The sequence below is a fragment of the Phoenix dactylifera genome, chromosome 13 (assembly GCF_051530095.1).
Source record: "Phoenix dactylifera cultivar Ajwa chromosome 13, Ajwa_hap1_PhDact_Kaust_v1.1, whole genome shotgun sequence".
NCBI classification, from domain to species: Eukaryota; Viridiplantae; Streptophyta; class Magnoliopsida; order Arecales; family Arecaceae; genus Phoenix; species Phoenix dactylifera.
The window spans coordinates 23,051,722-23,077,234 of record NC_143202.1 but is presented as its reverse complement, the minus strand read 5'-3'; the positions used below and the strand labels follow the sequence as shown (position 1 = coordinate 23,077,234).

The 25,513-nt window shown below is 40.3% G+C and overlaps 3 protein-coding genes and 1 non-coding gene across 6 annotated transcripts; 1 reads left to right on the top strand and 3 right to left on the bottom strand.

The window, feature by feature from the left end:
- The first annotated feature begins 1,621 nt into the window (after window positions 1-1,621).
- On the top strand, window positions 1,622-8,406 carry LOC103708541 (transcription factor bHLH128). 2 transcript variants are annotated; one of them, XM_088709896.2, is made up of 6 exons: window positions 1,622-2,109; window positions 5,802-6,142; window positions 6,340-6,453; window positions 6,572-6,637; window positions 6,934-7,002; window positions 7,603-7,739. In XM_088709896.2, exons 1-6 carry the CDS (start codon window positions 1,692-1,694, stop codon window positions 7,618-7,620), a joined length of 1,026 nt encoding a protein of 341 aa, XP_088566022.1. In that variant the 5' UTR covers window positions 1,622-1,691; the 3' UTR covers window positions 7,621-7,739. The 2 variants fall into 2 exon arrangements, with proteins under 2 accessions (XP_088566022.1, XP_008791728.2); XM_008793506.5 differs by having other exon boundaries at window positions 1,624-2,109; window positions 7,667-8,406.
- A 2,962-nt stretch (window positions 8,407-11,368) lies between these two features.
- On the bottom strand, window positions 11,369-14,069 carry LOC103708540 (proteasome subunit beta type-5-like). The gene is made up of 8 exons (XM_008793504.6): window positions 13,972-14,069; window positions 13,758-13,884; window positions 13,483-13,612; window positions 12,465-12,571; window positions 12,228-12,362; window positions 12,034-12,137; window positions 11,851-11,951; window positions 11,369-11,623 (listed from the first exon to the last, which is right to left on the bottom strand). The coding sequence occupies exons 2-8, from the start codon at window positions 13,869-13,871 to the stop codon at window positions 11,496-11,498; spliced, it is 819 nt and encodes a 272-aa protein (XP_008791726.2). The 5' UTR covers window positions 13,872-13,884; window positions 13,972-14,069; the 3' UTR covers window positions 11,369-11,495.
- Window positions 14,070-18,061: 3,992 nt separating this feature from the next.
- TRNAK-CUU (transfer RNA lysine (anticodon CUU)) lies at window positions 18,062-18,134 on the bottom strand. Its single transcript has one exon. It is a non-coding gene; the product is annotated as a tRNA-Lys (tRNA).
- A 48-nt stretch (window positions 18,135-18,182) lies between these two features.
- Window positions 18,183-25,019, bottom strand: LOC103708539 (U-box domain-containing protein 45-like). Of its 2 annotated transcripts, XM_008793502.5 has the most exons (6): window positions 24,751-25,019; window positions 23,943-24,019; window positions 23,208-23,393; window positions 22,821-22,928; window positions 20,346-21,520; window positions 18,183-19,214 (listed from the first exon to the last, which is right to left on the bottom strand). In XM_008793502.5, the coding sequence occupies exons 2-6, from the start codon at window positions 23,991-23,993 to the stop codon at window positions 18,377-18,379; spliced, it is 2,358 nt and encodes a 785-aa protein (XP_008791724.2). In that variant the 5' UTR covers window positions 23,994-24,019; window positions 24,751-25,019; the 3' UTR covers window positions 18,183-18,376. The 2 variants fall into 2 exon arrangements, with proteins under 2 accessions (XP_008791724.2, XP_017698671.2); XM_017843182.4 differs by lacking the exon at window positions 22,821-22,928 and having other exon boundaries at window positions 24,751-25,015.
- Between the last annotated feature and the right edge of the window lie 494 nt (window positions 25,020-25,513).

Genomic DNA, 25,513 nt, shown 5'->3' with positions numbered 1-25,513 from the left:
AAAAAAAACTAGTGCATAAATATATCCCATCATAAAAAAAAAGCTCCTATCTAAATCCTAAATTAGACCTATAGAGAGCACATGAGACCAGTACAACTTTTATTTTGCTAACTGCGACTCAAAAATCCCGATGTCCAAACCAATAAAAAACAAATTGAATGTAATAAATTATTTGACCGAAAAGGCTTGGAATCTTAATGAATTATTGGCCATTTCTTGGTAGTTTTGAATAACTTCTTTGGAAAAGTTACATTCTACTCTTAATAAAGCTTATTCCATCTAAAGACATTTGACTTGGTTATCTTTATATAATAATAACAAAGCGAGCAGTAATAGTAAGCAAAAGATTCTCAAAGTGTTAGCATTATTGTTGCAACCTAGTTATCAGCAAATTCATGATAGGATGCAATAGTAGGCCAAGAGAAGGATTTATCAAACTATAAGAGTCAATAAGGTAGAGTTCAATCACCAATAATATTTATTGGGTCTACCAAATAGGGGACAATAGAGACATCTCAAAGTACAAGCTCATCTAAGATTATTTAACCTATCGTTAAATTGAACCCTAGGCGATCTAGTCAAACCGCAATTTAAACCCAAACTAATAAGATAAAAAAGTCAAATTAGTTAGGTCCAATTTTTGATAGTGAGCTATCGAGCGCTGCACAGCATTCTATAGTGTAAATGTGAGGACCCGTGCAGGCGTGTGTTTAGTCCCACATCGGTTATTTGCTGGGTAGATCTTAGGTACTTGTACAGGATCAAGAAATCCAAATAATACCTTCCGGCTAGCCATTTTGGGTGAGGTGTTGGGTTGTTACACTGCAGCACGGATCTATTGGGGCTAACCATGAGCCGATCGTAGTGTTTGTGATTAGATTTGAATGGATCTGAACCTTTAGCCTAATGAGGACGTTGGGGCTTGAACGGGAGGAGTATGTGCCGGAAGGTATTATTTGGGTTCCTTGATCCTGTACAAGTACCCAAGATCTACCCAACGAATAACCGATGTGGGACTAAACACACGCCCGCACGGGTCCTCACATACTCCTTCCGTTCAAGCCCTCATGTCCTCGTCAGGCTAAGGGTTCAAATCTAATCACAAATACCACTATTGGCCCGTGGTCAGTCCTAATGGATCCGTGCTGTAGTGTCCCCTAATTCATATAGGTTATGGGCCGAGTTCGCTTTGATATCATTTGTAACAACCCATGATCTTACCCAAAATGGCTAGCCGGAAGGTATTATTTGGATTCCTTTATCCTGTATAAGTACCTAAATCTACCTAACGAATAACCGATGTGGAACTAAACATACGCCCGCACGGATCCTCATAGTAAATTGTGCACTGCAGAGGGCCATGCTCAGTGGACCTCGAGCCCGCAACTACCTTTCCAATTTTAGAATCTCATCATTTATCAATCCACTGAAAGGATCCCACGTTGATGAACGTTGATGAACAGTGAAATACAGAATCTTAGCACTAATTAAATCCCACAAGCGTCACATGTTCGCATGGGGAAGTCATCAAACTCAAATGTAAATTTCCACCAACCATAAGTCCATTTCCATAACTCAGCAATCAGCATCAACAATAATTAATCAAGTATCAAACTTCTCCTCCCCTCCACCGCCAATATTACCCTCTCTCTCTCTCTCTCTCTCTCTCTCTCTCTAGAGTGGCCGACATCATGAACAAATCGCCGCCGAAGGGGAGAAATGGGATGGCGATGTTCGCGACGGCGCACCGGCCGCCGGGGCTGGCGAGGAACGGGTCCGCGCCGGGGTGGCTCACCGGCGCCGCCGACGGCGGGGGGGAGTTTCCCATGGGGAGGTTCTTCTCCGGCGAGTCGCCGTGCCTGACGTCGGAGTCGACCTGCAAGCCCGGCGCCGCCACCTCATCGGCGAATCCCGACGCCTACCGGAACAAAGACGGGCGCGGCGTGGGGTCCGGGCTGCAGCGGTCCGACGGCGTGGGAGAGATCTCGGTCGGCGACCTGCCGCCGCCGGCGGCTGCGGCGGAGGAGAATTCGAGGGGCGGCGGGAATCCGTTAACTCGGCACAGCAGCTCCCCCGCCGGATTCTTATCTCATCTGATGGTCGATGACGGTCAGTTCTTTTCTCGTCCCCTCTTTTCTTTTCTTGATTCTTTTTTTGTGGAAACGGGACGTGAAACGCTTCAGTTTGACGGAAAAAAAAAGGACAGTCGATACTACTTTATCGCGAGAAGAAATTGGAGAACGCCGTCTTGGGGAGAACGCCGTTTGGTGGCGATTTTCCGTTTCGTAAAGTGGGGTTTCACGCCTTCGGAAGCTGCCAAATTGGAGCAAGTACAGTTGACTACTGTAGCTAGTCTCCTCACTTAAACCTACTATTGAAATTATTAAAACGATCAACATACTCTCCATTCCATGCAATCGATCATCAGAGTTCAGCTAATTTAAGGTATCCTGGACGTCTGATGGATGGACCCAGACGTTGACCCCTTAATTGAAATGAACAAAATACCTTTCATTTCATGTATTTAACCATCAATGAGGTCCACCCATTGCTACCTAGACCCGTCCCTAATGTCATAGAAAACATTGACAGCCTATTTGGATGATTGGATTGAAAATTCTTTCAGATTTGTAGATTATATGGGATTCGGATTGGCCGGCTCTAAAGCTATTTCTAAGTACTCATGGATATGGGTCTAGTCTAGCCTGTAATTCTATTATTTTACTGGTTGTACTGGCTAAATTCACAAATTCAATAGAATTTTCAGTATAATCATCCAAACAGGCTCTGAATTTTTTATAAATCTGGATGGCTTTAATGCCGTTCAGTTGCATAGCTTTTACCAAAATAATGGTGGTCTGTTAGGTGGGTGGCCCAGATGAGCTGTTTGGGTTGATAGGACTGGGAGTGTCGGGTGGGTTTAGTGGACTGCCATGTTTGAGAATTTTTTTCATGTCTCCTCTTCTTGTGCTAAATGAAGGATGATGTTTTCTTTGGTCCACCTCTTTTTATTGCCTTTATCACTTTAGATGTCGCATCCTTCTTGTGCATATAATTCTATTTATCTAGTTGGTTGAAGAGAGAAATGAAAAACTTTTCCTGCACCTTTACTATTATAAAACAAAAGCTTGGAATCTTCATCTGTGGCACCTCAACCATGCCATCTGTCCAGACATAATATAAATGTGAGGACTCGTGCAGGCATGTGTTTAGTCTTACATCGGTTATTCGTTGGGAAGATCTTAAGTATTTATATAGGATTAAGGAATCCAAAAAAATACCTTCTGACTGGCTATTTTGAGTGAGATCCTGCATTGTTACAAATGATATCAGAGTGGATCCGGCCCATAGCTCATGTGGTGCAACGCAGCCTCATTAAGGCTAACCACGGGCCGATCATGATACTTACGATTAGATTTGAATGAATTTAGACCCTTAGAGAGGACGTTAAGGCTTAAACGGGAGGAGTATGTGAGAATCCGTGCATGCGTGTGTTTACTCCCATATTGGTTATTCGCTGGAAAGTTCTTGGGTACTTATAAAGGACTAAGGAACCCCAAAAAAAAACTTTTTGGCTAATCATTTTGGGTGAGATCATGGGTTGTGGCAGTAAATATCTCCTTTCTAATGAAAATACACCTTAATTTAGTTCAAATTTTGCACAAGTAAATTAAGTAAAAGTTGCAGCCATTTATCTGGTATTCACAACCAACAATGCCTCCTTCGACATGATCATAATTACCCACGCTTCTCATGGTAAAATCAAGACTTAAATTTATATTATATTATATAAATAAATTATTTTATAAATAGAAAAGGGCGCATCACATGTGCTGAGTACTAGTATACTATTATCAGCAAATTACTCGAAGCCTTCATCTAAGTACCTTTTATCCTTCGAAACATTTATTAAGTGCTTTACAGGTGCCTCCTTCTATAACAAAGTACATTTTAATTACATCTTAAAAAAAAGAGAGAAACAATAGAAATTTACTAGCTAAAAGTGAAAGTGTATTTGTTGGATGGCATGCTGCCTCTCGCGCGATCACAGTCACTTGAAGTTCCCTCATGTGCATTGGACATCCCCACCACAAGTTACTACGTATATTAGCTAGTTGAAAAGATTGGAAAGAATATGCTCTTCAGGGTCCATTAGAGACTAGAGTTCAGAAATTTGCTTCAGAGATTTTTTTTTTTATGGTACCCAGATCATGGCACTGCGCCACTGTGTGCAGAAGAGCTCCTTGGCATCAAGTGGTACTGCATGGAACTCTGTGTCTATAGTATTCCTTCCTATCAATGAAATGCATGCATACATGCTAGTTACCATTTACCATAACATCACTATGGCGATGAAAAACTTCCATTGGCAACCCTTGTGAAACCCTCTCCTCAACTATGAGAAAATTTGCATGAAAAGGGTTCTTATGTAGGCAGACGGTCCCTTCATCTATAGCTATGATTAGGAGATAAGTTGGTTTCATAAGAGTTATTTGTAAGTATTCTTCAGTATTATATCATTATTATTTGCTAATATTTTTATCCCATCGATTGATGTTATGCAATAAATTATGTCGAATATGGTTGGAGCAAGGAAGCTCGCAGCCCTCCAATTTAGGTCCTTATTCTAGTTGTTCATGAAATTTTTAATTACATATATCAGATTGTATTGCTAAAAGTTTTTGATCCATCCCATCTCAACTCACCAAGATGCATGTCATATATCCTCAGGTTGGGTATGAGCTTTTCACCATTTACCTGAACGAATCAGATTGCTGTGCCTGTACTCGCCATTTGTTTGTTGTTGTGGAAATTATGATTACTTTATCACTGCATGTGCATAGATATTTTATTTTATCATGATAGAACAATATCCTACCGAACTTTTTTTTGTTACCAATTGCAGTATTGCACATAAAATGGACATTGTTGTCATTAAATCATAATTATACAACATGATCAGCAGCGGAAAAAAATTAGAGAATTAGAACCATAAGTAGATCAGGACAAAGTGCTCAATTTTGAAACCAAAATGTTGGGGGAATTTGATCAATAGCTGCCCAGCAGGTCTAATCTGCAGTGGTATCAGTCAGACAACAATGATCCACTAGCGGCTCATATTGGGTATTGGCCAAAGCCTAGACATCTAATCATACAAAATTTTCTCAATGAACATCTAACTAGCTAATGCCCTGACTATTGTTTTTTTTTTTTTGCAATTAAATGTACAGAGCCATAGGTTGTAACGACTAATCTCGAAGAGAAAAATCAATGCCAGCATATACGGAAAATGTGAAAAGATTGAAGTAGAAAATATATAGATTAGGACAGAGTAGTGGAATGGCAGAAAATAATAAAAAAAAAGAATATATAGATTAGTTTTCCCATCTTAATTGACATGTATATCTTAGATCAGATACTTATTAACAAGGGTGGAATTGGGAAATTCCAAGTTCTACAAATGAATGTTCTGCTCCTTCGTGTATCATTCTTTTTCTTTTTCTTATCATGTGGAGATAGGTTGTCGTGATATGGAATCCTTTTATATAGCAAATCGGAGCACCGAAAGCTCACAAGGAGATCACAGTTTATATCTCATTCAGACTTCCTAGAAAGAATAATAACTTGTTCTACATTAGGGGCTGTTCAGCAAGTCATTTAAAAATACTTTTCAGAGAGCTACTTGACTAACTGGAGGTGCATAAAAGAGCTTATTTAGCCGAAGGATATGCAATAGAGAGAGAGACTCGACGTTTATGTTCTACACAACATTATGGGCATTATGGTCTGCTGTGTGACAGGTTTATCAGTCACAAGGGACACTGGGAGCTATTCTCAACCAGGAACAGGTGGTGTTTATGCCATGCCAAGCAGAAGATTTAGCTCCCAATTGAGCTTCTCTAGACAGGGAACTTTGTCTCAAATATCCGAGATCAGCATCCCAGACACTGGAGAGAGTGTTAGTGGCAGCAACAACTCCAATGAGACATCTAGGAATGTTGGGCAGTCATACATTTCGAGCAATCTTTCTATTGGCTCATGGAATGATATCAATTCTATCATGTTCTCTGCACCTCCAAGCAAACGGGCCAAAAATCACAATGGGGACGTAATAACCAGACTTAGCAGCATGGAGTCTCAGGTACGTAGTTTCTATAATTTTGTGATGCGAGCCAGTAAACTATGTGAAAAGTTGGTAACTATTTGGATATATTGGGACATTTTTCATGGTTATCTATTGTTACATTGAGCTCCAACTATTGGCTTAACCGAGTGATGCTAATACGTAAGACATCAGATCTACAGTCTCTAATTATATTGTCATAATTGATCTTTCAGTTTAGTCTGCCGACAACGTCATCAGAGTTCCTCCAGATCCAACAAGACCAGGCTCCATTCAAAACCCGAGCTAAGCGTGGATGTGCCACACACCCACGGAGCGTTGCCGAAAGGGTTGGTTTAAACTGATCTAATAAACCATCTCTTTATATCCTTATTCCTGTATCAGTTCATGCCATGTAAAATGAGGCCTCATTATCAGTCTAAGTTTTATTCTTTATGTACTTGCCAGGAGAGGAGAACAAGAATTAGTGAGAAGTTGAAAAAGCTGCAGGATTTTGTGCCTAACATGGACAAGGTACAAATAAATTGTAGCGCAAGTATTCCCAGAAAGGGTCTTATTTTCATGCCACTGTTGTACAAGATGCATGGAATCCTCCTAGCGGCACCTCCGCCTAATAATAATAATAATAGTAATAATTAGCAGCAGCAGCCGCAGGAAGCATCAAACCTTTACACAACTGATAAATCTTGAATGATCGTGTAGGTTGTAGGATATTTGCTTATCATTTTATCCCCTCTCCTAGAAAACTGTTGCGACAGAAGTGATGTAGATATAGTTATTTTACAGCTTCTTTTTTTGATATTTTGCAGCAAACAAACACAGCAGACATGTTAGACTTGGCAGTTCAGCACATCAAGTCACTGCAGAGCCAAGTTCAGGTGCATATCAAATTGTACTGGTTTTTTGCTAATACTATAACTACTACTACCAACACACTGATGCCTGGAAATATCCAAGATTAGATTAATTTTATAAACACACACACACACACACACATATATATATAAACTAAAAGCCAAGTAGTTGCTTTTATCGTGAATGGCCATTTCCATGTTGCACAGTAACCAAATTTAAACAACCTTTAGTTTTATCAATTTTTCAAATATGCATTATGCTTCCTTGAGAAAAACAGTAATATTTAAGTAGATTCAAACATGTGGATGGATATGTTTACTGCATGCATGCATGCATACACAGACAAACTTAGTTGTTGCAGCACTTTGATTTTTTTTTTGAAACACCTCTGGTTAGTCGTCTAGCCATCATTCCCATACTCACATGCATACATATACACATACATACAAGACTACATTTATGCTTAACATACATACATGTATACGTAAACTTAAATGCTGTTGCAACACTGATTTTTATTTTCTTAAGTACCCCTGGTCAGTAATCTAGCCATCATCCCTAATAATGATCAGCTTAAATCTGTGTCAGTTTAGCTACCTAAATGAAATATTCTGTTCTCGCAGATGTTGAAGCTTTTCTAGTTGAATATAATGCACAGATCTGTTAAACATGGGCTCTTTTCTACAGATTCTTACCCAAGAACGTGAAAGCTGCATTTGTGCAAGCAAGCAAGAGAAGAATTGAAACACCAAACATGTTCATGTATATCAAGTATTTTTTGGTTGTTGTCTCTGGTCAGATGAAAAGGAGGTTTTGACATGCTTGAGAAGTTCTCATATGTGTATTAGCATTCCCTTGATCTTTGGCAGTCCAATAGGCAATAATGAAGAGCAGTTTTGTACTTCCAAAAAGCTCTTGCTCTATTGTGTTGGAGGGTGACTCGGCTATAGCGATCGGCTGGATCCGGAAGCATTCTGCAGCTGGAAATAGACCCTCCTGATTCTGGACATTTGGCGGTGTGTGAGGGAGTGCTTTGCCTTCAGGGTGAGTCATGTTTACCATGAGGCGAACAAGAGTAGTAGATTAGGCTACGTCTTTTGTTACTAATTATTCCGATGAGATACGGTGGACGGGTGGTATGGTCGTGCCACCCCCTCTTTGGGATATTTTACTTTTGACTCTTGGGGATGTACTCATACTAGATTTGTGTGACTCATATGGATTGTTAAAGAGATTTTGGAAGGAAAAAAAATAGTCTTCACTGCGCAGAGAATTTCAGGATCCCGGGGGTTTCACCAGGATCTAATATTTCATATTCTATTGAAGGTTTTATACTTCTCAGGTTTGTGCTTGGTCATATGGAGTTGAATAGGCTAAAGTTTTTTTTTATTCTTTTAATCAATGCTATGACAATTAACCCTTTTGAACTTCTGGATATGTTTTTCTTTCTGCTTTCTATCTTGATAAACCCAAGCAGAGTAAAATTTCACGTCTCGGGTACTGTAACCTATGTATCTGTATCTGTATATATGATTTGTAGCAAGTGTCAAACTTTTGTTAGAGGTGTAAATTCACAATGATAGAAGGGTTATGTGGAGAGACGACAGTCTTAACTTGTGGGCTCTGGGTTGGGGAATGGTCAATGTCAATGTGCTTCATTATTCATGAAAATTTTTATTTTATTTCCACAATCTGATGATATTTTCTGATAATCACATTCATGTGATGTTGGCAAACTTCTAATAATGCTCGTGCCAGCAGTTCGTCTTATAAATGGTACACTCGAAAGATGGTGTTTTCTGTCAAACACAAACCCTAAAAAGATGATGTTTTCTGTTTTGGTTGGGCAATCTAAATACAACTTTACAATTAAGTGGCATGAATTAAACTCTTATCTTGAAGTGAGGCATATATTTTTTGCACGATCATATAGAACACATACATTAAAAAGGATTTTGTTCGTGTTCAATTCGGTGAAATGGCATTCTGGTGCAGACTTTGGCATGCGGGCATAGTGTCCAAAGAATTGAACTTTGATGCCTGATAATGTGTGAGTTCTTAATACAGGTTATGACTCTTTATGTGCTTCTGAAAATCATAGCTTGATGTTCTCATTTTGATCAAAGAATCTGTTGTAAAAGACATAATATTTCTTTCCTGAAAAAAAATGCTAATATTCTTAATAAACAAGAAAAAAAATGATATCTTATTACTAGATGAATTGAGAAAAAGGCATTGCAAGATGTATTGCACTCTCATTTGTAAGACATAATCTAACAGAATACTTAATCATGCAAGCAACAATGAAATTTTTGGGCCTAGCTGCTAATCTGGAAGAGATTCTCCATTCAGAACCAAGATCATATAATGTACCATATGCTACATCATCTTTAACAAAAAAACCTCCACTCCTTTCAAGTAGGTGAAGATCCACTCAATAAAATAGTACTATCCACCCATACCAGCAAGAATTGTCCAAAACCAGCAATGTGTTTATTGAACTTGTGGACACGAAAGTTGGCCCGGAACTTCATGGACGAACTTCCATGGGCTCAACTCATGGAGGTAGGCCAGCCCACGGGCCACTCCCTTGGCTATCCATCCACAGCTTGATGGGCCATGGGAGAGCCGGTTGACCTGATTGACCTGCCCAATCATGAAATTAAAAAATTAATAAATAAAATATACCTTAAGCTTTATTTGGATATCATTGTTAGGTATTTTACAAAACAATTGAGTTGATGTACAAATTTTTCATTACGTTTGGTTTCTATGTGCCCCCATTTGATGATCATTGCTTTAGGATGCTTTGTAATCATCTAAACTTGTTTTTCTTCTATTGCGAGTGATAAATAAGAATAGATCATACTATCCAAAGTAACCAGTCCGAAATCCGGACACAAAGAAGGAATTTTCTTGTCTGATTTTACTCATGTCCGTCCCCTTTTTTTTTTTTGGTACAATAGCTACCCACACAACTTTAGTGTGAGTGCAGCTAATAAAGTCGAGAGAAAGGAGATGACGTAACAGTAGAGGGACGGCTACAAAATATGTCCAAAGAACCGCTTCCGAATGTTGAACAGTGAAGAAGGCGGCTCAGTCTGCAGCCCTGTTCATTTTCTGATATACATGAGCAGCTTGAAATGAGCCACTTGCATTTTCACCTTCACTTATGCATAAGATGGTGGTTGAAATGAGAGCAAGGGGACAACAAACCATCCCATGTCTCTTTCTGGATTATTCGATTAAGATGGTTGTTGGTTGTATAAAGCCTGAAAGGACGACAAGAAAAGGGCTATAGCCAATCCGTTTTACCAAATCCCTCTGGTTCGCCATTGTCAAATCTCATTTCATCCTAATCTAATCTAAAAACTTATCAGGGTTCCCAGTTAGAACAAGAACTCGAGTGAGTATTTGATTTTATGCTCGTTATACTCGTTAGACGGAAGGGTCAAAGATTTGCGACCCGCCGCCCCCACAGTCTATCCACTAATCAACTGATTGAACACGGCCCGACTGATTAGTGGGACCCTAAAAAAAAAAAAACTTTTGTAAGGGAAATCAGCGGAAAAGAACTCATCGGCATTCCAGTGCAGTGCATGTGGACTTCAAGAATCGTGTTAATTTCTCCAGCCACGCCACTGTTCCAAATTACCTGGACTGTGGGACCCACGATCTAAGGCCACAGCCCGACCAGCGCCACCCTGGCGACGTCCCCCACGGAAACGAGGATAATAAAGCTCGTCCGGAGGCCTCTCCGCGCCGACGCAGCCACCACCCCCGGCGGCGCCACCTGCCGCCCAGGCGGCCCCCGCCGGGCGATCCTAGCACGGGATCGGTAGAGGGTAACCGCAGCGCCCCTGGTTGTTCAGAAGCGCCGTCGGGCCTTGGTTCGCGGGCGACCCCGCCTGCGGGATCTCGCACGAGAGGTTATTGTACCGGAGATTGAGGCTCACCGTCGACGTCAATTTCCCGAGAGAGCTCCGGATCTCGCCGGAGAACTGGTTGTGAGAGAGATTCAGCGTGCCGCCGAGGGAATAGAGGGTCTCGGAGATCCGGAGGGCTGGGTCCCTTGAACTGGTTGGAGGAGAGATCGAGCTGGACGAGGGAGACCATCTTAGGCCAGATCCCGGCGGGGATCTCGCCGGAGAAGCTGTTCTAGGCGAGCAGCAGCCGCTGGAGCTACCGGCAGTTGCAGAACTCCGGAGGGAGCGGACCGGGGAGGGAGTTCATGCAGAGGCCGAGGTTCTGGAGGCGGGGAATGTTACAGACGGCCCGCGGGAGGACGCCGGAGAGATTGTTACCGTAAAGAAAGAGGGGATGGAGGGTTGAGGCGTTTATTATTATTATCAAAAAAATGAATATAAATCACAACCACCATAGTTTGGATGACAAATCTTAATTTTAAACTTGTTCAACAACTTTTCAGCTTGGTAACATCAAATATACGTATTGATAGATTCATACGTAAGCTGAAATCTCAGTTGACATTCATCAGGACTAAAGAACTAAGTGATTAGACCGGTGGAACTTGCATCATTTCCTGCTCAGGTGGAACTTGGACAGCAGGGTAGTATTTATCATGCAGCTCGCGAACATCATCACCAGAGATCTTCTTCCAACCATCAGGTCCAACATGATAAACTGCAAAGCAAAAACATCATGATAAGTTCGACCATCAGAGAGCACATGAAGATTACCAGAATATATCAACTCTGTGATCATCAAATAAATGACATTTTATAATCAGTTGCATATCAAAATGCCAGAAGATGACTATGGCAAGCCATTGAAAGAAAGAAGTGCAAAAGATAAATGGAATGTCGATGGATAGTGAGCTAATTCTTAGTGGATAGGAGAGAATAATATACCAACAGCTACTCCACCACTAGCTCCATCTCTGAATGTTGCATGATAAATGGCTCGACGAGCCAGTTCTGCAGCTTCCCCAGTAGGCATGTCGTAGCGATATCTGATACAATGTTAGAAGAAGATATGAGCTGATCCAGCTGAAGTAATCTTCACATCAAATTGAGGGATTGTCCAATGCCCACCCATTATCCAAGACAGCATAAGCATATGGAGATCCAGATCCTACTGAAAACCTTGAGCCTTTGAGCCTTCCTCCTTCACTGTCGACATAATAAAGAGATGGCCCCTAATATATGCATGCAAACAGGAAAGAACAAGTCACGTAGCTGAATTGGAAATGGGAACAACTAGAAATAATAGATGCAGAGATCTATACCATTTCATCGCATCCAGCAACCATCGTCCCTATCGAAAGGCCCATTCCGCGATACGAGTAGAGCATATTCGTCAGTAGCTTTGAAGCACCTGCAACTGAGATCCTTCGCTTGTTTTCCAGTTCATATAACCGGCACTGAGCAGGAGGAGAATCAAAACAATGTTTGGCATAATAACTTATGGATTATTTCTTGCATGCTCACTGTAGGATACGTAAAGTAGCATGTACATATCTGACCTTCATGCCCAAATTTCTATGCCAGAAGATGCAATCTGCAGCCCCTCCAGCCACCGTCGCAATCATGTAAGGATTGATCTCAACAATTTTCTTGACGTTCTGAGAAGCTGCAATATATGAGGAGAGGTTAGTGGTACAAAGGTTGTCTAAAGGTTCTTCTATGAGAATAACTTGGATGGGGTGATGAAATTCAACTATTGTTTATTAAATTGAATAGGTGAAAACTCTTAAATCCCACTGCATAGAATGCCAGTCCCCTTGTTACATCTTATATTCTATTCTCCCATCAAAAATTCACCATCTGCTATCATGCAAACAGCAAACTGCCAACCCAAGCTACAATACAATACCAGTTAGCTGGTTGGTTCTACTAGACTGCATGCAAACTCCTTTAGTATATATGAAGTGGTCTCTTTTTTTAAAAAAAAATGAGTATTTATATAAACTTATTGTGGCAAGATTTGTAGTTTTCGCGGAGGGTTAGGTCCATCATAAAATTTTTAGGCTTTAGTCCAGGATCAATTTCATGCAAACCGAGTCTAATTGATACTATAATTAATAATGATGGCCAATAACGAGGGAATAGCTTGAGGGGGGTGAAACCACCATACAATCACAAATGATTCTTAACTCTAATCATCCTCCTATGTGGTTTCACATATATGTCCAATTACTAATATATGTCTGCCCTTAGTCCTGCCTAGGCCTGTGTACATTCTTTTTAATAATATGCAAGGAGAGTGCCACCATTTCAGGTTGAACTAGGGACCTCTCTGCAGGGAGGAAATTAGAAGGTGCCAACAGGCTGAGATAAGTGCAATTGCCAACCTCTATGATTCACCAATTATAAGATAGAGAACAAGTAGTATCATGGAATCCCATCAATCTGAACAAGCAAACCATAACCAGGCAAGGAGTAGTAGCTACTTGAGCAGCATAATTAACATTCACTAGAATGTGCAGTGGTGCAGAAGAACTCAAGAAGAAAACATTGTTCAAAGGCCTCGTGATTATATACCAACATATCCTCCCATGCTAGTCCGGGACTCAGTGGCCACAATGATGCCTTCCTTGAAGACGAAAGCCAGCGTCGTCGTTCCCTTTGCCGGCTTCACCATCTGAATCGCGTTCTTCTGAAACCCATCAAACTGGACAAGGAAAAAGAAAAAGAAAGCGATTAGACCATCAAAAAGAAGGAAAGAAAAGAATCTAAAGTTCATGGAATTCAATCCATTGTTCGAAAAAATAAGAAGGAAAGAAAAGAAAATCAGTACTAGCAATGCTTCAACTTACATCAGCACAAACTGGAAGATCAAATGATGGGGGCGCCCAAAATTCTCCATGGAGATCATCCATTTCTCCATGAAGCGAAGCAAAGGATTCGAGACCAGTTGTGTCAAGCTTCATGCTTGGAGTACACCTAGAAAAAGAGAAGATTATTAGCACCAAGAAGCCATGAAGCCATGCAATCCTTCATTCTAAGGAATGGGATGGGACTCCAACATACTTTGGAGTTTGGAAGAGAAGTGACGCGAGATTGCTTTGTTTCCAATAACTGATCCAGAGGCTGCTACTTAAGGATGGAATGAAGCTTGGGAAGAAAGAATAGAAAGGAGCCGGTGTGGACCTCTCAACGGAAGTCTTCATGCTTGGAGACAAAGAAAAGAAAAAAAAAAGACTTCTTTTTTTTTTTTTTGACTCAGACCAATCTGATAGGGACACATCCAAAAAAAAAAAAAAACAAAATGCAACAAGTCAAAAGAGAACCTGAGATACCTTCTCTTTGCCCGTCCAAAGAACTCCTCTTGAGTGATTTGCAACCACAGCTGATCATGAGTCGGACTTAGACACAGAAAATATTAAATTTTACATAGACCCGAACCGAAGCCCGATTAACAATAAATAGAGTTTAGACCCGAGGCCCGGCCCAAGTTCAACTCCATTTGCAGCAAAGGAGGCCTGTAGCTCTATTAGGACTTTCATATTATATCTCTAAGAACCAAGTTTGGAAGCAGGATAGGCAATTCGTGGTATATATAAATTCAAGGATAAGGTGGGATAAGTTGAATAAATCCTTTTTGTTTTTTGTTTTTTTGTTTTGGATACGTCAACTGTATCCCCATGCATGATTACATTGTATGATGGTAAAACTGATGTAACTGTGAATTATGTTGGATAAGAAGATACTAGCCAATTTCTCTGTGTGGTTCCTTTTTGGTAATTAAAGATCATTTTGATCGTTCCTATAATAAAGGTGGGATAGAATAAAGAAATGAACCTGGTAACGCTGCAGTTGAGTTATTGTTTATCCCCGGTTATCCGTAGTCTGACTGATTAATTGGGGATCAGCAATGCCAGACCATTTTTCGGCATGTCTGTCTTTTACCCCATGAATAACGTAGGATAAATGTGTTATCCACCCTTATCCCATATCCAAAGTCCAAACAACACCTCATGTTGCTCCCTAGCTTCAGAGTTGATTGAGATGCAATGATGTAATCTATGTCTCAAAAATGTTGGTATTGTATTTTGCGAAAAATCTTATCAACTATTTTTAGCTGGAGGCATCTATGTTCATCGAAGCTGCTAGATCCTCATCTCAAACTTGGGAACAACCTCCCATCACTGGCGTGCACTTTGCGAGACATTGATTTCTCTTTCTTAAAAGACGGCGGACTCACGTAAGCATTTACACATTAAAGTTACAGAGATATTTCAAACCACTTCTGAGATTTTTTAGTTTGTTGTTGAATAGTTTAATAAGTCTACTTACATATTTCAACTATCTTTTGTAAAAAAAAAACTTTTGATTGCTTTTTTGTTTTCCTCTTTTGGGTAAATCTTTTGTACATAGTTTCTATAACTCTCTTTTCTAATAAAGGCCACTGCCTCCTCCATCAAAAAAATTTATTGGTATTGCAGAATTTAACAATATCCTCTATTTTATTAGCAATTCAGCGATCTCTTTTGATCCCTCAAAATTATTATTCCTCCCTCTCTCGTTCCTTTTGGCTTTTTGAATGACATAAATAAGCTGGTTAGACTTAAGTTCATTTTTTGATGAAGTTTAGACATCTAGCTAAAAGATCATTGTCCCAAAACTTTTGGATTGCAGAATTTAATGATCTCCTCCGATTCCTCAAAGTTTTTAGTCCTCTCACCTCATTTTTGTTTACTTTTTATCCCACAAAGATAAGTTGGTGAGATATCCAAAGAATTGTTAGCAACGCTGGTCTCGTGTGAAAAAACCATGAGTAATATGGAGCTTTCCTGCTTCTCGTACGTGCAGGCTCAAACAGTATTAATCCAATAGGGGAGCAAGGGAAGAAATAGGAGTAGTTCTATATACACCCCCCCCCTATTGCTCAGGACACCCCCCAAAAACCAAAAAAAAAAATACCCAAACTAACCTTTAGTGTAATTACCATATTGCCCTTGAAATTTTCTCATACACCCCTCCTTCCTCCTCCTCGGTTTCGTTTTGAAAAGAAAAAAAAAACATCCCTCAAACCCCCCTTAAACCCCTCGATCCATTTACATCGTTTAGGCGATCTTTGAAGGAGATTTAAGCCCCATTCGAAGCATGGACAAGCAACTAGTGATTTGGGACGAAGAATCGGCCGCAAAGGTATGTGTTCCACCTTGTTTCGAAATTTTTTTTTTTTCACGGTTCGTGCTCCGTTCGGCACTGGATCGCCGAACAAAAGGCTTCTGTTCGGCTGAACACTGCCGAACAGAAGCCTTCTGTTCGGCAACCCTCAACCGAACAGATCTGTTCGGCTGCACAGTGCCGAACAGAAGGCTTCTGTCCGGCACTGTTCAGCCGAACAGAAGCCTTTTGTTCGGCGATCCAGTGCCGAACGGAGTACGAACCGTGAAAAAAAAAAATTTCGGGAGAAGCCGGCGAGGTGGTTCCGGGAGAAGCCGGCGAGGTGGTCGGAGATCGGGAGAATGCCGGCGACGAGAGGGAGAAGGGGGAACGGGGGGGTTTTGGGCGTTGGCGAGGTGTTTTGGAGGGGAAGAGCGGGGGGGGGGGGGGGGGGGGGTTTGGGGGGTGTAGAGAGCAATTTAGGTGAGGGGGTGGGGAGGGTGGGGGGTAATTTAGAAATTTTTAATTTTTTAGGGGTGTCCTTAGCAAATGGGGGGGTGTAGAGAGTATTTAATTTTTTTTTAATTTTTGGGGGGTGTCCTGAGCAATAGGGGGGGGGGGGGGGGGGGGGGGGTGTATATAGAACCACCCAAGAAATAGACGTTAGCTGCATATTTTTTTTATTATCATTATTATTGTTTAGATTTCCGTGATAAAATAGTGCTGCTGCTTTAAAACCTTCAATGGGAGCTCCGAACTTTTCTCAAAGAATCTTCAATGGAAGTAATGCATGTTGTGAGAGATTTACGGTCTCTACTTAAGTGATACATGCATGGTATGCATGTAGACGACGATGACGACAATAACGATAATAGAATATATTGTTGTTTAAATTTGGGCCTGAGGGTACCATGCTAGAGGGTCGGGGGAGCTGCCGGTCGAGATAGAGAAAGGACGCCACCTTCCATGCGTCGGCGTAACTGCACAAAGCTTCACCGATATTTTCGATGAGGACCCTCCGATGCTTAAATTAGCATTAAATATTTGTTAGCTAAAAAGTCCTTAGGCTTTACCTGATGAGATTATTTATAATTTTTGCAGAAGTGCCCAGGTAGCGGAGATATGGTATGTCCTCATCATGAGAGGAAATGGAGCGTGGCTACGGCTTGCTTGAGGCACACGGTTTGAGCTGTCCCTGCGCACGGTATGGCACTAGCGTGTGCCGCAGGATATGCTCCTTGTCAGCAGGCATGGCTGGGGCAACAAGGCGTAGTCCATTGTCGACGTGTCTCGGCATGGTCATCAAGTGAAGTATGGTACGGTGAGGTTGTTGCATGGCATGGCTGCGGCGCGTACTAGGCGAGGTTAGCTCCGCCATTGGTGGGGATCGAGGTCAGCTCGGCCTTGCCCGCTTGGCAGGGCGCTGAGATCGGGCCGACTTGGGAGCCACAATATATGTTCGGTGAGATCGGCTTGGCGGGTTCTGAGATCAGCCTAGCCTTCTTAACTTTGAAGTCTACTCAGTAGGGTGCCTCGAGCTCAAGTCGAGGCATCATTGCCTGCGGTCGACGGGGCCTCTTCGGCTCTTGGTCGGCACTACATGATGCTATGACCTCAAGCCGAGGCGCGTCGTCGTTGTAGACTCTAAAAGAGGTTGCTGCAGGTCGTAACAGCGAAGAAATATACTCGAAGTCGACTTGGTCGGCGTTGAGGTATGCTTGGCCATAATGGAGTGGTCCACTATCCTGAGCAGGACGATCCATTTTGTCCTCTATCAGAATATATATTTAAAAAAAAATATTGGCATTGTTAAACAATTGTAAGCAGTATTATTTCCGGTGCTTAGGAAAAGCACAAAACTTCAATAATGCAGAAGACGGCCATTCTGATGTTTTAAATTGATATTGTAGATTTTTTTCCTTATTTTTCTTTTATAATTTCAGAATAGCAGAGGCGACAACCTTTTATTATTTTGAAAAATGAAAAAAAAAATAATCCTAATCAAACACGCCCACCGTGGGGCTCGAACCCACGACCACAAGGTTAAGAGCCTTGCGCTCTACCGACTGAGCTAGACGGGCAAGTTATAAGTCGATCAAATATACGAAATATATATAGAGATAGATAGATATAGAAGACCCCAACACCATACAAAACCGAAAACGCTTTGAAGAAACTTCATTTTGGAAGGCCTGTACATTTGGGTCGCCTTCCTCCCTGAAGGCAAGAAAAATTCCACAGGAGGGAGGGAAACTTTCATAAAAAAAGAGAAAGAAACATACTAAAATTACATCAGCAATTTACATAGGCATTGAGATACATTCTAGTATTGATGCCGAGACCGGTTCTTGTACTTCCACATTGATGTCATTGATGTCCATGCCCTCCCAAACCTCTTGGATCTTGATTTACAATATGATGTCGCTTTGGATACATCCTTGTAACCTCCACCATCCGCACAACCGCCAACCACAACAGTCACCACCTCATGCAGCTGAGTCCGAGCAGGGGACACCTCGCGCTGCCGCTGCTCTCGAAACAGCTTGAGAAGCTTCTGTGCTTTCTCCTTCCCCCTCGGCGTCCCATTTGCCGTCACTAGCACTAAAGCTGGTATCACTCCCTCTTGCAGCACCAGGTAGCTCCACTCCTCGCTGTTGCTGCACAGAATTAGGAGGCATGACACTGCCTGCTCCTGCTCGGCGGGCTCGCCATTGTCCAACACCGCAGCGATCGAACCGATCAAACCTGGGGTTGATATGATATGTTTCCTTGCTGCAGTGTTTGATGCTGCTAGGTTTATGAAGATGGCAAGGGCCTTCTCCGCCCAAGTGTAGCCTGAGGGTCCTGCAGGAGCTGCAAGGAAAGATTGGAGCTGTTCGATTATGCCTGAGGTTAGGAGGTGAGGGATGTTTGGGGGGTGAGCAGACAAGTTGAATAGGGTGTAGAGGGCATCATGCTTGCAGGAATGGCTTCGAGAATTGTTGGCCTCTAGGAGCTGGATCAGAAAAGGGACAGCTTGGCTTGACCCAATGACAGGTTTGGCCTCATCGAGGCAGGAGAGATTGAGGTAGAGAGCAGCAGACGCCTCCCAAGTCTCAGAGTTCTGAATCATCTCCTCAAGCAGGGGTGCCGCCCCAGCAGATAGCAACATTGTTTTGTTCCTGAGATCCCCCCATATGTGGCACAGCAATAAGAATGCAAGGGAAGAAAAAAAAAGGATGGCAGGAGATCTGAGACTAATTATTTAAATATAATAACTTGCAAAAATCCAGCAAAAACAGGTAGGGTTGATTATATCAAATCCTCTGGTATGCATATATATATATATATATATATATATATATATATATATATAGAGAGAGAGAGAGAGAGAGAGAGAGAGAGAGAGAATGCTTCTAAAAGTATTTGACCCTAAATGCTTCCTAATGGAAATCAATGATATATTTTTTAAATAATAGAAAAAAATCCACACCATTAATCATGATCCATGATGTCCAAATAACTAGAAACTAAATAACATTTATTTTAGAAGTCTCTTGCCTTTGCATCAAATGAGGGTAAAGTGGATGGTAGCAATATAGTGAGCAAACAGAAGTGCATTATAGGCTACATAGTTTGTAAATCCAAACTGTTGGACCGATCTAAATATTTTTAAATTTACATGAATCAAATTTTAGCTAATTTGTATGAATCTAGACTGTAGAACAAAACAAGAAATGGGGTCATAATGTTAAAATTATCCATTTTGCATCCATCCGATATATTTGTTAAAGTCCTAAAAAATACATGATTTATGATTTATAAATATTCCATACATCTTAAATGATCATCAATACTGTGGATATCCACCCTGAGAGATCCAAAATTGATTTCCATTAGGAAGCATTTGAGGCCAAATGCTCTCAGAAGAATTCTAGCCTAACCCATATAGGGGAGTTATGCATGCATGCATGCATACATATGTAGGCAACAACACAATGGTCTTACTGGAGCAACTTGTAGTTGCTCCAACTGGCAAATGACAGAAATACCCCCCATGCATCATACAAGAACCTTATATACAAGAAGGTATTTCTGTCATTTGCCCTATACCATCAATGCACTAAAAAGTGAAGCAATCATGGTATCAATAAATGCACGAGAAAGGTGCATCGATGGCATGGAGCAAATGATGAAATTACTGGTATACATGTAAGGCTACCTAGAGCTTTACTCATTCATTATCTAGCAAATCAAATGGAGGTATCTCACCTACAAAATAAAGAGAACTTAAGAAATGATGGCTCTCACACCTGTTATTGTTGACAGCAAGGTTGAAAAGCGCCAATGCTCCGACCTCCTGAGCTCTGGCATCTCCTTCACAGATAGCTGACTTCAAAAACTGGACAAGTGCCTCGACAAAGCCATTCACACCCATATAGATCCTTGCCTCCTCATCATCCTTCAATAGGAACCTTATCTGCTCCACAGCTTTGTGTTGTTTTCCAATATCATTACCCTCATTGAGCACTGCTCGCAAACTTTCATATCTTTCAAGCTCATCCATTTCATGGTCCTCAAATGGGCCATTTTCCAAACTGCCCCTCTCATCCACTTTGAGTTTCTCTATTGCAGCATTCTCCTCCAATGGAACAACCTTAACACACTTCGTCTGGCAGGAGTCAATGGTCCCTGTAGATCTGGAATTCATAGCATCTTGGTCTGACAAAGCCAGCCTCCAATAGTTGAGATCAAGAGATTCTGGCGGACCATCTGGAATTGGAACACCATTCTGTTCGCACCAACTAGCAATCAGGCCTTTGACACAATAGTTTGGAGTTAAAGAGAGATGGGAGAGCTGCTGCTGGGTTTTGGGGCAAGTACCATGCCCACCATTAAACCAATTCTCGATGCAGATACGCTCATATGTCTGCCCAGATGAAATAATGACCGGATCATACATGAGCTGTAAGGAGATCGGGCATCTGAACTCCTCAGGCGGTATTGGCATGTTTCCTGATTTCACCCAATTATGCTTAAAATCAAAAGAACTGAGCTTTGTTAGCTGCCTCTCAAAAGCTTGGTTGTTCCCATTGACACCATCAAGAGAGCCTAGGATAGTAGGTGAACATGGAGCAGATTGTTGAGAGTCGGTATCATCTGGCGTCACACTTCTGAAAAGCTTGGAATATTTTCTCATAAGATGCAATAAGTAAGCCACAATGGATTCCTTCCTATTGTCTTCCTCAGCACAGGCTTTTTCAATCAGCTTCTTGAGAGCTCTTCTCTCAGTAAGAGCTGCTCTAGAGGATGTAATGCCCAGCTTTAAAGCAGCTTGGTGGAAAACTTCAAGTTCAATGCCATCGTTGGAATCGCCATTAAATTGTTTTTCCTTCTGAAGCAATGTAATTACTTCCTCACCTACTTGCTTCTCTGATGGATCCAAAGTAAAAACAGTGCCCTCCAGCTGAGCAACAATCTCCATGATCTGACAAGAATATGCGAAAATATAATCTTCAGTAAACAAGAAACGTAAACTTAGTCAAAGATAGATACAATAGATGGATATTCAAAGCAATCAACTACCTGAGCATATATTATGAGAACTACAGAAGGCAAGAGGATGCACAACACCACATCATAATAAAAGGTAGCCCTACATCTGTTCATATCCATCTAGAAAAAGCTGTAGGCTGATTTGCAAAAACTGGTTCAGGAAAATCAGTTATAAGAGAAACCGAAGAGATGATGGAAAGTATACCCCTTCAATAGATGTAGGCAAAATGTGAACCTGGACTCAGTTATCTTTGACTGAATGGGAGACAACTCTCCGGTTTGTTTGGAATTGGTTATAGATTATACGGGATGTGATCGTTTATCGTATGCAAGGAGATGGGAAGCAAAATCTATAAAAGCTCAACGTTAAAGAGGAAAAATGAGCTCATGACCTATCAAAATTTCTAGATTAGGTCAGGTAGAACTTTGATTTTTTTTAACTGGCAAACTGTATTCAGCTAGTATTTACCAAAAGATACTTCATGAAGCTTATAGCCTGGTAGCAACTATATAGATCAAAAATGTCATCAGATGTTAAAAAAGGCAATAAAAAGCCACATTCAACAAGGTTCAATTAAATAGCTAAGTTATAAAGGTTTGATCATTAATTTGATCATATGTAATGTGTGTGTAATTTGTAGCTAGCGCTGTGCCATTAGCATATAAAGCAATTTATCGATACAGGCTTCCACACATCATCATTACTGTCTTACAACTGTTTAACCATGAAGAACTTTAATATGATACAAATAACCAAGGACATTTCACATGTAGGTCTCCAGCATCAGCGCTTATGACAGGTTCCTGATTTTACCTAGCCTCTGGATGACTTGATTTTTTTCCTAAGATCCAGGAGCTAGGCCTCAAATCTGAACTGACCAATCTACATGCTGATCATGTAATCGAATCTAAAAGTTATCATTAGAATGGCCTTAAGAAGTTAAGATGTATGCAAGGAAAACAGTAATTTCCTTCATTTTTTTGCAACATTGTTTTGGGAAGAACGCTATTTCCCAGACAGGTGATGTTTAAGGTTAAGTTTGCATAGAAAAGTTTGAGGTTATATATGTCATAGTAATTTGCACAAAGGAGATCATGGCGTGAAAGAGCAAACATATGATTATCAAAAAATTGGTGCACACATGAAACAGATACAGGAAGGTTTTATAGTCTTTGAAAGCAATGTCCCACATCACAGCATGTCCTTTGCTAGTTCAATCTCTGTAACTTACCTGACAACCAATGGCTTGCGGAACTATGTCTTCAACACGCCGAAGACTTTCTTGGAGAGCACATCTTGTCTTCTCAAATTTCATAAGAATGGAATCCCCAGTTATAGCCTAATAATTGAGAACGAGAAATAGGCATAAGATGCAGCATCAAGATGGAGCATAAATTAGCCTCTAAACCATTCTAGCCATTACAGCACATGAAGCTAATTTATGCACCAAACATGACAGCTTTGTCATATTTGTCAATTTTTTTCGAAGCATAACCACCATCTATTTGTTATAAGCTAGAAAATAAAGGAAAAAAAATCCTAAATGCCTCCATTTCGTCAAGAAAAACTAAAGCATTAGATGACCACATAGTCAATTGGCAAAATAGAATAGACTCACCAAGTAAATCTTGCTGCAGTCTGAGCAATGCAGAAGAAGGCTCTTAGCCTTGTTGAGAGCTACATGCAATGAACATAGTGCCTGTAAACCAGGCTTGCTTCTCGGTCTTGCATCCTCCAAGAGTGGAAAGATCCCCAAAACTTTATAAACAATTGCAGAAAGTTGTTTACACATGCCTCCATGCAACTGAATACAAACAGCAAAATTTTCTCAACCACTTAATCTTAATACCCACTCTGCAATAAAAGTCGAATTAACAAATGATTTGTCTTATATTTTTTCCCAAGGCCCATGTAACCATCCAGTAATATCAGAAGTAGTATCAGAAAAACCCTTGAGGCAACACTGTACATTTACCATTTGTTTTCAAGAAAGGACTTGGAAAAAAGTACAAGCTTTTTTTTTTTTTGGTACAATGGTACGAGCTTATTCAAAAATAAAATTTTGCAAGGAATTGTTAATAAGCAACACTACTCATAACAAGACTTTTACTAAATTCATATAAGAATATTACCTACAAGGAAAAGAATAAACGGTACAAGGGGAACTTATTGATGGGTAGTATGTGATCAATGACGAAATATTCATATCTGGAGTTCATTACAATTATATTCACAGCCTAACCAGTTACAACGAAAAGATGCAATGATAAAAAATTCCTTTTATCGATCAATTTTGAGAGAAATTGAAGCCTTCCATTTAATTTGGTTATGCAAATCAGCTTGGTGAGAATACCTTTGCATCACCAGGTGCAAACAGATTCTCTTCAACCTCGACAGAATCCATAACTCCCTTCAATCAAACCTAATTACCTACAAAGAAAATTAGAAGCTCAAAACCGCGAGGCTCATTAAAGAACAACAACAACAACAATCATAAGGTTATGCAGTAATTCTTTTCCAAACTCAATGAACTGCGAAGAAGGAAATAAACATCAACTAATAGCCGAAAGCATTCAACATAAAATGCATTCCCCGATACACATTCACCGCAACTAAAATCCCGACAATATAAGGAAAAAAACCTCGGAGGAAAACAAAATGTTCGCTTTAGTTACCAAGACGAAAATTCATCCAGCATTGAAAAAAAAACTTACGTCCGAAATCAAAAATTAAAAAAAAAAAAAAAGAGAGAGAAAGAAATGGGTTCCAATAATCCATTCTTCAATAAAAGCAACACATTTTAAAAAAATAATTATTTAAAATTTAAAACTAGATCCCAGATGGACGAAAATGTATTAGGTATTTGGGCTCAACATTTGTAAGACTTCATCAAAAAAAAAAAAAGTAAAAATGAATATTAGAAATATATCGAGAAAAGAAGAAATAGGGAGAAAATCAAATCAAAAATTCTAACTTTTTTCCATCCAATGCAACATTAATTATTATCAAAACATAAAAATTAATTGAAATTGCATTTCAAACCTCGAAAAACATTAACATCAAGATAGCCACAGGGAAACAAATTCCCCAAATCCTCAAAAAAAAAAACTCGCGAATCCGAGTTTCGTTATCCCCTAATCCGATTCAAATCAGAAAAATACCAAAAAAAATCCAGAAATTCTGCCAAGGAGGCTTCGTCCTCAAGCCGGTAAAGAGATCAAGAGAGAGCTCTCGCTCCCGAACATCGAGATCTCATCCCCTCCACTCCGCCAAAGTAGGGTTTCTTCGAATCCGAAGCCCAGGCGAGACGAGGCCACGCTATGTTCTCAGAGCCAACAAAGAGAGGGAGGGAGAGAGGGGGAGGGAGGGAGAGGAGTGAGATCGAAGGGTACGAAAAGAGATTCTCCGGATGTCATTTATAGCAGCGATTAAAATAATTCGAATAAAATATTCCTTTTATAGAAATAGTATATCTTAACCATATTGGATAAAAAATAATTAACCATCCGAACTCGAGTAACATCATAATCAGAAATCTCGACCGTCTATTTTGCAAGCTTCTCCTTAACGGCATTATTCCGTTATAACAGACTTTGTCCGAAACCTATTTAGGATTTTTCCCTGCAAATTAATTTCTATAATCTCCTATATTTGCATTTTAATGATCATTTCTCTGTATTTATGTAACTAATCCCGCGACCTGGACGCTCGAAAACTTGTTGCAAACTTGATTTCCGTAATCTTTCATATTTATTTTGGATTATTATACAAATATAAAAAATAAATATATAAATATAGAATATTGTATAGAAACTTATAATGTTAGTATAATTAAAGATAGTTATGATAATAATAATAATAATAAATAATTATTTTCTAAATTATTTTATTTCAAAATATTTTTATTTTTATTTTTATTTTTTG